General features: G+C 40.2%; 1 protein-coding gene across 2 annotated transcripts in view; it reads left to right on the top strand.

The window, feature by feature from the left end:
- The window catches only part of Chd2 (chromodomain helicase DNA binding protein 2), a 113,435-nt gene that overhangs the window by 9,513 nt on the left and 90,714 nt on the right, over positions 1-13,208 (top strand). For both annotated transcript variants that reach the window (XM_051206522.1, XM_051206521.1), the window contains one exon: positions 12,104-12,335. In XM_051206522.1, coding sequence (XP_051062479.1) covers positions 12,104-12,335 — 232 coding nt within the window. The remainder of the gene's footprint in view (positions 1-12,103; positions 12,336-13,208) is intronic.

Raw genomic sequence — 13,208 nt, 5'->3', positions numbered from 1 at the left:
GACTTGTGTTCCTAGTCTTTGTTTTTGATAGGCATTAAGCCTGTAGATGAACTGATACGTGGAGACTGTTTAAAAGAAAACAATGAGAAGGCTCAGTAAGAGGCACATTCATTGTGCGTGCTGTGAACCCAGCCTTGTTCATGAAGGAGTATGGATCCCTGTTCTTAAAACATGAGAAAATTGAATTGTAAGGGAGTAGGTGGAGGGACTGTGACTCAGGCTCTTGGATGGCCTAAGCATGCCAAGAATGGTTGCTGGCCCCTTGGTTGATTGGGAGTAAGCTGTAGCAGTAATTAGGAGATACAGTATAACATCTTGATCATCCTCTTCTAACTCTCCAAAACTTTTACATTGATTGAGCCTTCTCCCCTGCCCACCTTTCTTACATATTGATTGATTGTGTGGTGTATGTAGCTCATCACACACTGAGGCTAGAAGAAGACATCATTCAGTGGTCTCTATCACTGTCTGCCTTATTCCTTTGAGACGGGGTCTCACTGAAGCTGGAACTAGGCTGGCAAGTTCCAGTGACCCTTCACCTTCTGTCTCAGTAGTGTATTTTCAGGCCACACCTGCCTTTTTATGAAAAGCCATTTTCACTATGTAGTTCTGAAAGCCTTGCAACTATGAAGACAAGGTTTTCTTTGAGCTTTCAGAGATCTGTTTGTTTTATGCCTCCCAAGTTCTAGGATTAAGGTTTGCACTAGCTAACTTTTTAAATGTTAAGATTTTTATGTATTTGTATGAATGTTTCCTATATGTATGTTTGTGTACTTCATGTGTTCCTGGTGCCCTTGGAGACCAGAAAAGGGTTTTGGATCACCATGACAGTCATGAGCTGCCCTGTGGGTGTTGGGGATTGGATCTGGGCCCTTTGGACATGTGTTCTTTCGCAGTGGGCTAGCTCCAGCCCTACAACTGTTTTTTGCTAGTTTGTATTTTTGTTCTGTTTTGTTTTATTTTTAAAAGGAGGATTCTTGGGATGTTTGCAAAGCATGTGCTCATGTTGTTAAGCCTTCTCCCCTGCCCACCTTTCTCCCATATTATATTTTATTTATTTATTTATTTATTTATTTATCTATTTATTTATTTATTTATTTATTTATTTATGGGGTTTTTGGAGACATTTCCCGGTGCAACAGTCCTGGCTGTCCTGGAACTCACAGTGATCCACCTGCCTCTGCTTTGGGAGTGAAGGTGTGTGCCACCACCTCTCAGCTAGCCTTTCATATTTTAAAGAAACAAAAAACTCAGAGTACTGTAGATTGTGGATGTAATCTTCAGAAGGCCAGTATTTTACATAAGATACTCCATGGGGGTGGCTGGATCCTGAAAGTACAGGGTATACGGAAGGTCTTGGAAACCTTACAACTTGCTCTTTTGTTGTTTGGCTTTTATCCACATATGCACTTTGGGTTAGTCTGTAATGCATGAAAATTTGTGCTTGTGGTCTCCCTCTCTTTTATTCTAAATTTAAATTTTGTACATATTTTGCTTGTGAATTACTTGGATAATTGAAACAAGTGTCATAACTGACTGGATTATATTAGATCGTGTAGCAGATTAGGGGAAAGGGGCAGCTTCTGTTAGGTCAGTTGTCTTGTAGAAGTGCCTTGTCAAGAAACAATCGTAAATGGACCAGGCGATGTTGAGAATCTTAGAGATTGATGTGTCCCCTGTCACATTCAGTTGCAGGCTGCTTGACATTCACATGGTCCATATATGGCTGCTAACATGACAGTTGAGACTGATGGACCAAACTTCTCTAGTACTTTTTCTCTTTAATGCCTTTTAAGTTTAGCTTGTTGACATTTAACTCTAAAAATATTCTTGCTAAGGATTAATCACCTGGGTTGATTGTTATATCCAGATGTTTTGCTTGGAAGAGTTAAAATATAGGATAATTTAGGGATTGTTCCCAGGAGTCTATACATTGAAGAATAGACTCAGGTGACTGAAGGTTTCATAGGTTGGGCAGCAGGTTAGGTTTGTGTGAAAGGTTCACAGAGAACTCTCGACAGTTTGGATCTCTGTTCTTTGTCTCCTTTTGGTAGTTGTTGTTATTATTTTTGAGACATTTCACTCAAGCTGGATTGGTATTTGAGGCACTTTAGCCCTGGCCTCCTGAATGATGGTGTTATGGTTGTGTAAACCCCCAACACCTGATGTTTTGCTTCTCTTTATCTGTAGGATTCTGTGCAGGAGCTTCTGAGCTTTTTCATTTCTTAAAATAATAGGTGGCAATACTGTGCTTCTGATGCATGGTTACAGACAGTGGCAGCTTTTTCATCCTTGACATTGTGTGGTGTCTCATCCCCAGTTTTGTCTTGTTTGGATAGGTTTTTGGTTATTATCGGGTACTGAGGTGCTATTTACATCTATCTAGTGTACAGAAGTGTGGGATGCCAGACAGCCTACAAACATAGGCACTCCCTTCCCTCAACAACACAGTTCCAGCCCTGTTAAAGGTGTCCCAGTGTAGAAAGCATGTGTAACTGAAAATGTGGAGTTCTTCTCATGGTGAATTTTGGTGATTGCTAAACTGAGGCCCCTCACCTTGTTTTCTTAGCTAGTTCCAAGGACCCTTGAGGACATGGGCATATGTTTCACATTTATTATTGGGATGGTAATCAGGGCTTTTATTCTCCTTTGAACTTTGAAGTTTCGTCATCACAGTCTATTTTATAAAGGTTCATAAAAGTTATAGTCTACAAGTTAGCTAATAAGAGAATAGAAGACTCGGAGGTTTAAAGGGACCTCCTGACCAAACTAGTTCATTTATTCTTAGTGTTGAGAATGTAAACGTCCCCTTTGATGGTTAGGACCTTGTTTATGAGTGCAGGGAAGTTTCCCTTGTAGCTTCTCTTGAGCTTGGTGGTTAGGCTTTTTTTTCACCTGAGTTGGAAAGCTTTCTTTTTTCTTTTAGTTTGTAAGTGTTGCTAGGTCCTGATTAACTATGCATATGATTCTCCATGTAGACTGTATCCAGCATCGTTGATGTCATTCACACCCCTATCTGCTGGAGGCCTGTGTCTTGGTACTTGGTAAACCATTTAAGATGACAAAATTGTTAATTGGTTATTGGGGAGTAGAAGTAGTGTGAGAAAGCTTAAGGTGACTTCTGCCTATTCCCAGATGAGAATTTCAGAAACAGCTAGAATTTTTAAAAATTCTGCTATCTTCTCTTCCTCAATCTTCATAATAGCTAGGTTCTTGTTTTTCTTTTCCTTTTTTCCTTTGGTTTTTTGAGACAGGGTTTCTCTGTATTGTTTTGGACCCTGCCCTGGAACTAGTTCTGTAGACCAACCAGGCTGGTCTTGGACTCACAGAGATCCTCCTGTCTCTGCCTCCCGAGTGCTGGGGTTAAAGGCATGCACCACCAATGCCCCGCAGTAGCTAGTGTTTTAGGCCCAAACCATGAGGCCTGTTACTTTCACTCATTCTGGGTATCGAACCTTATGAATGCTGGGAAGCTCTCTGCCACTGAGCTATAAACTGCAGACCACTGGCTTTGAGAAATACTGTTGGGGTTTATTTAGTTCTGCTATTTCATGAAATTTTAAGTGCCATTTTGAGTATTTTTCTTTGAAGTAAAACTGCATTTTTCCTGTAGAGAAATGACAGTTTTTAACAGAAATCTGAAGATCTACATGGGTTTATTAGTGGATTTAGGGATGGGAATGGGCAGCATTCCATCAGTAAGTAGCAAGATGTGGAGGAACAGTTTTATAAAGCAGTCCCTTAGAACAAGGAAGCAAAAAGGGCAAGGCAGTACAGGTTACTGGCAGTTGTAAGACAGAGAGGACTTTATTGTGCCAACTTAAATTGCCCTGAAGGTAAGGTAGACAATTTAGGAGTTTAGTGTGAGTTGTGGTTTCTTGCTGACCATGTATTAGGCAGGTCCCAATCATTGGCCTCTCATAGATTAACAATGAGATAGATGTCAGTGGGAGTAAGAGCAGACACTCACATGCAATCTCTGCGCCACCACAACCGTGAACATTTTCAGTTAAAGTAGGACTCACTGCTTCACCACAGAAAAGAGTCTTATTTAATGATGTGTGTGTGTGTGTGTGTGAGAGAGAGAGAGAGAGAGTGTGTGTGTGTGTGTGAGAGAGTGTGTGTGTGTGTGTGAGAGAGAGTGTGTGTGTGTGTGTGTGAGAGAGTGTGTGTGTGTGTGTGTGTGTGTGTGTGTGTGTATTGGCACAGTAACATTTTTAATGTAAAATTTAAGCACAGATGTTAATAAAAGGGCACTCAGAGAAGTACATTGTAAGTTCGGGTCCTTCAAGGGAATTGAAACGAAGGTCTTTGTAGCCATAAATACTGGCTTTGGTTGCTTTTGGAGTTATATCTTGAAGGCCTGATACAGGAACCCTTAAATTCTTTGACAGCTTCATACAGAGGACTTTTCACCCTTCACTGGCCTTTTACTTCCCCTTTCTCTTCTGCTGAAATCCTCTTCTGAGGGACCTTTTCTTTTTTGGGAAGTAAGATGGTGGGGGTGGTTTCTGATTTGCTTTGGATGGGATTACATCTGATAAAGTGAAAGCCCAGAGCACCAGGGTTGCTGCAGAAGTTAAGATGTTGCTGTAAACAGTCTGGCATAGTGTTGCACATTTTAACCCAGCATGCAGAAGGCAGAGGCAGTTATATCTTTGTAAGTTCAAGGCCAGCCTGCTCTACTCGCAGAGTTCCAGGACAGCTATCCATCCATTCAGCGCTATGGTGTGTGGGATGGGTAGGGTTAACATGTAGTGTTGCTGTTATTGGAGATTCTGGGAAAGTAAGATGTGCGAAGGCAGTGAAGCTCACTCTTGGCCTTCACCACAGTGTTAGCTGTGGGAGTTCCTGATCTCAATGACAAGACCACATGACCCCCTCTCTCTGCCATTTCTCCCTCATCATTCTGTCTGCTTGACTAAGAAAGTCTATGGTGTTCTCACTGTTAAGGAACCTTCCAGAAGAACTGAATCCAAGGAAGGGGCCAGTTATGGTAAAAAGAAACCTTGCTGGCTGTAGTGGTATGCTTTTAGCTTCAGCACTGTGGATCTTTGAGTTCTAGTTTGGTCTACATGTTTCAGGCAGCTAGAGTTTGATGGTGAGACCCTGTCACAAAAACAAAAAACAAAACAAATAAACCCTTTTGAAAATCATGTAGAAAAGGAGAGGTTCAAAGAGTAAGTTTTTTTTTTTTTTTTTTTTTTTTTTAGTAAGAGAGTTAAGACACTCCCATCATACCCCTTTACTTCTGTCACTTTTGTGCTAACTTGGCATATAAAATCTTTTAAGTGTTTGTAATTTGTATAGTTTTAAAACTTATAGTTTTGAAAAAGCCTAATCCTGTTCATATTAGTATTGATAGTATGGATAATTCACACTTACAACATATTTTCTAGATATGTAAATGATCTTTTTCTGGCTTTGAATAGTTTTGTGCTTTGATTTATCTAGATAACATACCTACATACCGATTTGTAGGATATTTTTGATGTTTTTGGGGTGAGGTGGGGGGTAGGGGGTGCTGGTTATTTTTCTTGAGACAGGATTTCTCTGTGTAACAGCCCTGGATGTCCTGGAACTCACTCTGTAGACCAGGCTGGTCTTCAACTCTAAGAGATCCACCTGTCTGCCTCCCAAATCCTGGGATTAAAGGTGTGCACTACTACCACCCTGATGGTACGTGTACTTTAAAGAACCATTTCTGGAACAGGCAAGAAACTCCTGAGTAAAGATTTCCTGGAACCCACAGGACATCTTGGGATGTCATGCACATGTACTCACTTTAAAAAAAAAAAAAAAGGAAAAAAAAAAAAGAAAAACATACTTCTTGCCTTCTTTCTCCAAACCTGTGCGGATCACTTTGATACGTGATGTGACTACTGTTTTCTTTACTGCCTTATCATTTTTATTAATTTGGGCAAACATTTGTAAAAATTGTCTATCATAATATATCCTCCAAATTACTAAGTTTAATTAACTTTTTATCATGTCTAGATATCTTCTTTTCTTTTCTTTCTTTATTTTATTTATTTATTTTTTTAAGTGGTTTAGTTTTTCAAGACAGGTTTTCTTTGTGTAGCCCTGGCCATTGTAGAACTGTAGACCAAGCTGGCTGTCTCTGCCTCCCCAGTGCTGGCATTAAAGGCATGTGCCACCACAACCCCACTTGTTATATTTCCTTCCTCCCTTCCTTCCTTCCTTCCTTCCTTCCTTCCTTCCTTCCTCCCTCCCTCCCTCCCTTCCTTCCTCCCTCCCTCCCTCCCTCCCTCCCTCCCTCCCTCCCTTCCTTCCTTCCTTCCTTTCTTTCTTTTTCTGGTTTTTTGAGATTCTTTTGTTTGTTTTGTTTTGTTTTTCAAGACAGGGTTTCTCTGTGGTTTTGGAGTCTGTCCTGGAAGTAGTGCTTGTAGACCAGGCTGAGCTCGAACTCACAGAGATCTGCCTGATATTTTCTTACCTTTATTGGCCATTTCATTTTTTTCCCCTGTGGTTGTATTAATGTTGTTTTTGTCTAATTTTCTACTGGATTTTTGAGTTGTCAGTCTTCATATGTTGTATACTTTTTGTTAATGTATACATCAACTTTGTTTTCTTAATTTACTTGACTTAGCCATGTTTACACTGTAATTTACAAACTTAAAATTTTATACTGTGTTTATTTTTCAGAATCTGAAGAGTTGGAACTTAGAAGCATGAGGGTTCTTAAAAACAAAGCTTAAAATTAAAAGCAAAACAAAACAAAAAACAACACCAGAAGATAGCTTTACTAATGTCATTGAATGCTCTATTCCACAAAACAAACAAAAACCCAAAACACCCCAAAGCTTAAGGAGTTGTTACTTATTCTTTGTCAGTGAGAACTCTGAAGTGTCTTTCCCTTTCCATTTCCTTAAAGACATCTAGCCATCGCCTGGAAGGAGTGGTCACGTGGCAGCTTAGTTGATTTGATAATTTGACTTAAGAATTAGTGTAATGCAAGGCCAGCAATAGCACAGAGGAATGGATAGTGCAGATCCTGTAATTCAGACACCCTTAACTTTTGTCTTCATAGGGTTAATGTAAGGATTGGGCCTTTTGCCTATTTTAGACACTTTAAATGTTTATAATGCAAGCTGTGTGGATCTCTTTGTGGAGTTCAGTACCTTGCATTCTTCCAGATTTCGTGTTACCTACAATAACCATGGAGCTCTTGTTAAGTAGTAAGTAGTTCAGCCATTTTGTAAGTTAGGAAAATAAACACCAATGGCTGAAATGGAGGCTCTTAAGACAACCCACAGGCTTTCCCTTATAAGTGGACCGTTGCTGTGTTGCCCTCTTGTGGCCATTTTGGAAATGGCACTGTAAGAAATGGAAGTGACCCTGTTGGTTTCAAAGTCCAGTTGTAAGGAAGACTGATCCATTTCATAAAAAAACTTAGTAAAGGTGTTAACCCTTTTCTTCTCTCTCTTTCATATTTTGATGCATATCAGTCTTTTTGTCTAGTTGAAAAGTATGAAATTTGCAGTTTAGGGATTGAGTAATTGTCAAATATTTTTATGAGGCTGTATTAGGTAATTCCTATGAATATAAGTTTCAACTATTATACCTTGAAAGTCAGGCAATTGTACTCATTAGTGGTATTTTTTATTTTAAGTATTATTACCTATGAGTTGAATTTGGCTCTCTTTCTTTCTCTTTAGGGGGGGTGTGATACAGGTCATTTCCTGTCTTCAGCTTCCCAGGTGCTTGTATTAAAACATTTTAAAACAGCTGTATTCACCACCATACCAGGCTAAGCTTTTAAGCATTCTGATAAAAGCTACGGTGTGGTACTGGGCGGAGTACTTAGTGTTACTAGGTGTTAGGGAATGTCATCCACTTCAGCTGTTGGTTCTTTAAATAGTGCAAGGCAAAACATTTTTTTCTAACAGTAAGGAACTTTTTTCCTCTTTTTCTAATCCCAGCACTAGTGAGGTAGAGGCAGGTGCATCTCTGAGTTCAAGGCCAGCCTGGGCTTCTGTCTTAAACAACAATTAAAAGAAACCCGAAAGACCTTTACTAAGGTTTTTATGAAAAGTATTCCTCCTCCTGGAATATGTTGTCTTGCATCTAACTTGCTTGTTCCAAAATAAAGTTCCTTTTCTTTGTTTTTACATAGTTCAAAATCACCTTGATACTTGGGCAAAATAAGATTATTTTTACTGATTTTTTTTTTTTTTTTTTTTTTAAAGGACTGTTATACTATGTAGCCCTGGTTAGCCAAAGGTTGCCTTTTAGGTCAGGCTGGCCTGAAACTCACAGAGCTCTCCACCTGCCTCTGTTTGCTGAGTACTGGAATTAAAGCTGTGAGGTACCATTGTTTTACATTACTTAGTCTTATGCTGACTGGTTCACATGTGTGCTCACTTTGGTTAGTGAGCTAGTTTATATAAAAATATTTAAGAGTTCTAAGCAGCTGTGAGTTCACCACTAAAGCCATAGAATGTCAGTGTCTTACCTGGTTACACCCATTTCCTTCAGCTCCGAAGGTGACTATAGCTTTGTTTCCTTAGGCTTGATTCTGTAGTGTTTAATATCTTACTTTTTATTTCTTATTTTTCAAGCATAAACTAACCTATGGAATCTTAACCGCATACCCCTTCCCACAAAGTAAGCCATTCTTAACATGTACATACAAATTGTGTGCTACTGGGAATGTGGGTGTTTCATGATAATTGTATGCAATATTACATTTCTAATGGTATACATTAGAACACAAAGAAACTGCTGTCCTTGAAGGTATATACAAGAATGGTTACAGCTGTGCTGGTTACAGGGAACAATGATGAGAGAACCTAAATATTCTGCTTAGAAATAAAGATGTACAGAAATGAATCACAGATATTTATAGCCTCTTGTTTGAGAGAACAATTTGGAAATAACCAAAGAAAAAATTGAAATCCAGCTCACTTATGTGTCATTTCACAGAGAGTTTCTCTTTGTCTTGGCATTGACATATGTGTTAAAATAAATCTGTGATTCTTGCTTTTTAGCACAAGATTAAAAGCCTTTCTAGTTAACTGGACTGTTAACATTTTCTGAAGTGGATTAAAGCTGTCTTTTATAGCTTTTTTTTTCTGGGTCTCTAAACAGGTAGTTTAACATTTTTTCCCCTTTACTTTGGCATATTTCTTTTCCCAGAGAGTGTGTTGATTACTGTGGTGTCCTGACAATTTTAGTTGTGATGATTATCATGTGATTCCACTCACAAGTTCTTGTCTGCAGTTCTGCTGGAAAATGAAGTCACTTCAGAAGGCAGGTACACTGTTCCAGCTCAGCCAGTCATCTGCATTGATTCAGGCACAAGGAACGTTGAGAAGATGGCCTTAGCTTTCATGCCTGTTGTGACAAGTGACCACATTACTTTTATAGGATGGGACAATCCATATTTATCATTCTCTGATAGGTGTTGTGGGACCAAGCCTCAGATTTATGCATGAGTAGGCAAGCATTGTACCACTGAGCCATACCCCTCACGCAACTGCTCGTGCTTCCGATTCAGTTTCCTAGGGGCAGGAGACATGGTGAAAGTGAGAGGGAGCAGAGGTGGGTAGTTAAAGCCTATACCAAGGTAGGGCTGCCAGTTTTCACTTCTCATGTTAGTGATTACAGTGATAGATCAGCTTTGGAAGTGTCTGATAGGCTGGGATTAGCACATGAGAGAGCAAAGCATGTTTTCCTACAGAAGATGATACCCACGCTCTTGAAGTTAGATACTTAGCTTGCTGCATAAGCATTTTGTACTTAGGTTGGAGGTAAATGATACTGGGATTGATGCCATGCTTCTACAAGTGTTACATGGAGCAAATGGGGATGAGGGAAGGAGTGATGATGAGACAACAGGGTGTCGGGGAGAGAGGGCTCAGCAATTACTGGACTTACTGGTTTTGTAGACAACCTTGGCTTCAGTTCCCTGAACTACATGGTGGCTCATTAAGTGTCTGTAACTGTTCCAGGGCATTTGCTGCCCTCTTCTGGCCTATGGCATGTAGACATAACATGGAAACAAAACTCTAATACAAAAAAAAGTAAATCTTACAGAGAGAGGTGGGAATCATGCAGACATAAACATGGTTTTCTAGCTCATACTGAGATGGGTAAAGAGTTCATGCCCGGATGTCTGGGCTGTAAGGGGCAGGCCTTTGTAGCACTAAGCTGCCTAGCTTCCAGATTCTTCTTTGCTTTTTCATTTCCTTCTGAATCTTTATAAGGAAATTTTGCAGCTAATTCTATATCCCTGTGTGCAAATGGTGGTGGCTAAAGCTAATAAGGTCCTTCTGTGGTACCCACTCCCTAATAATGGGCTGGAGGAACTTTGTCTTAGGGAGTCAGAGGCAGGATTTCATTCTCAGATTTCAACTTTCTGGGTAAGGGAAGCATTTGTGGAGAACTATTACAGCTTGTTGCTGTTTCTATAGCTGCTGTATAATGTTCATGACTTTTTTTTTTTTTTTCGAGACATGGTTTCTCTGTACTTTGGTACTTGTCCTGGAACTCGCTCTGTAGATCAAGTTGGCCTCAAACTCAACTCAAAGAGATCTGCCTGTTTCTGCCTTCCGAGTGCTAGGATTAAAGGTGTGCTCATGACTCTTTAGGTGGGTGGAACAGGTTTATGATGACACAGCTAGGGGACTAGAGAGATGGCTGTGCAGTTAAGAGTGTTACCTGGTCTTCCAGAGGACTCTATCCACTTGGTTTTCCGCACCCTCATGGCTGCTCACAACAGTTTCTAACTCCAGTCCTAGGGGATCCACCTGGCTTCTGTGTGTACTGCACACACACAGACATGCATGCAGGCAGAATACTGATACACATAAAATAAAGTGGAAAAGTATACAACTGGAAAGTGAGATATGGGATAAGGTATAGATTTCCAAAGGAAGAGAGAAGGCTGAGTTTCTTAAAGTCTCATCTTAAGATTGTTCTGGAGAATAAATATGTATTGAGTATATGCCTAATCAATAGCATAATCAATCACACTGAGGTGATTGATCAGGTTTGTTATTTTTCCCATCTTTCCTTCTTACAGGCAAAGACCATTTCTTGGTCTTGACTTAAAGGTGTCTGTACTATAATGTGCTTTTTGTAGATTTGGATCAGTTCAGGTTTCCAGTAATTTATTTTCTTTCTTTTTCTCTCTCTTATTTTGGCAGGAACTCATGATTTCCAGGCTGGCCTCCAACTTGTTATGTAGTAGAGGCTGCTTTTGAATTTCTAGGCCTTCTGAATGTGCACCACCACACCTGGTGTATGCTGAGGCTTAGGGCCCCCTGCTATCTTTGAAAACACATTACCAACCCAGTTCTGCCTGCAGCCCAGTTCTTTTCTAATAGCCATTTGCTAAGTAGTGTGACCTCAGTTCTAGTTTGGAAGAGACAGTGGTAAATAGAAAACTTCGCTTTTAAGCTTCATGCTATGGTGGTCTACCTCTCAACCTAAGATTTCTGTTATATCCTCAAGATTGTGTTTATCTGAGGGTAGTTTCAGACAAGGAAGGGGATGGGATGTGCATAGGCCATTATCAGATCAGAGGTGGGGTTATCCTTGGAGTCATGGCTTTGGAGTCAGGACCTGGGTGTGACTAAGGATGGTGTGTATAGCTCCCTATACCCCCCCCCATCACTGAGAACCACTAATTGGATAATTGCGTTTTTCCTTTGGCGGTGGGTTCGTTTTTGTCATTTTTAAAATTAATATTTTCTATTTTGAAGAAGGCTTTGGTATTTAAACAGATAAGACTCAGTAGACAGATTATATATAGTGTTGCAGTGAGGTCTTAGAATTCCTTAAATACTCAGCGGATATAGTTTTACCTCATTAGAATGAAGGGGTCTGTATTCACTGGAGTGTGTGCAAATGCAAATCACCTGGAATATGTGTGGTGTCAAAAATACAAAGATAAAGGTTGAAAACGATAGGAAAGCAGCACTTGCAACACAAGAATAAAAGGGAATTTGAAGGTGTGGATGCTAAATTGCTGAAATTACTGTCTGAATATATATTACCAAAAGGTAATATATATATATGTGGAAGTTCTTAAATGTTTCTAAGACTTTCTCTCTGCCTCTCTCTCTATTAAATGAAGTCATTCGGCCTCTGAAGAAGCTTCGGGTTCAGACTCTGGCAGTCAGTCGGAAAGTGAGCAAGGTAGCGATCCCGGCAGTGGACATGGCAGCGAGTCCAATAGCAGTTCTGAATCTTCCGAGAGTCAATCAGAATCTGAGAGTGAATCAGCAGGTTCCAAATCCCAGCCAGTCCTTCCAGAAGCCAAAGAGAAGCCTGCCTCTAAGAAGGAACGGATAGCTGATGTGAAGAAGGTATCTCCTGGGCTGTGTATTTGAAATTTGCTCCTATCCAGGACCAGCTAGGAGACTGTTTGCAAAGATTGATTCGTATGTCTTTCTGCTTGTCTGTTTCTGGAGATAGGGTCTCACATACCTTGGGCTAGCCAGGAACCAGGAACTTGTTTGCGTGCTGCCAGGATTGGTTTTGCACTCCTGATCCTCCTATGTCTGTCTCCCAAGTGCTGAGATTATAGGTGTGCACCACTTATGCTTGGCCAATCCTTCCCTTCCCACATGATCCTGTGGTCTTACAGTATAGCCTGGTATGGCCTGGAACGCAGATGCTCCTGCTTGAACCCCATGTGCTGGGATTACAGGCCTGACTATCTCATTGTCATGAAGAGTGAGTAGTGGGAAGGAAAATCAGCCTGAGTGAAGGCATTGTAGTTGTATTTTGCTTATTAGAAAAGAACCTTATAGGGAAGACTACAAAAGGCAAAAATTAACTTGCATAGCATTTCCACATTGATTCCAAACTTTGGAATACATTTCTTTTTTTGGTGGAAAAGAATTAGTGATTATGTGGCTTCATCAGCAGGTATCTTAACTTAGTTTTTGGATAGTATGTCATGTAGCTCAGGTTGACCTTCAACTTACCTTCCTTCCACTCCCTCCTGCTGGGATGAGAGATGGGTACCTACCTCTGTCATGCAAACGCACTGGGTTAGTGCATGCTAGACAAGTACTATGGCAGCTGAGCTGTTTCCAGCCCCCCACATCTTAACTTGTGAGACTTTATTTGCGAGAATTATGTGCGAATCACTACGAAAGAACATTGCTTTCTAGTTCTTTAAAAAAAGAAATATTAATAAAACCAAGTTTATGCTGTCATCTTTTAAATTTAAG

This window comes from Phodopus roborovskii, unplaced genomic scaffold, assembly GCF_943737965.1.
Source record: "Phodopus roborovskii unplaced genomic scaffold, PHOROB, whole genome shotgun sequence".
Taxonomy (NCBI): domain Eukaryota; kingdom Metazoa; phylum Chordata; class Mammalia; order Rodentia; family Cricetidae; genus Phodopus; species Phodopus roborovskii.
This window is presented reverse-complemented; position numbering and strand designations above follow the sequence as displayed.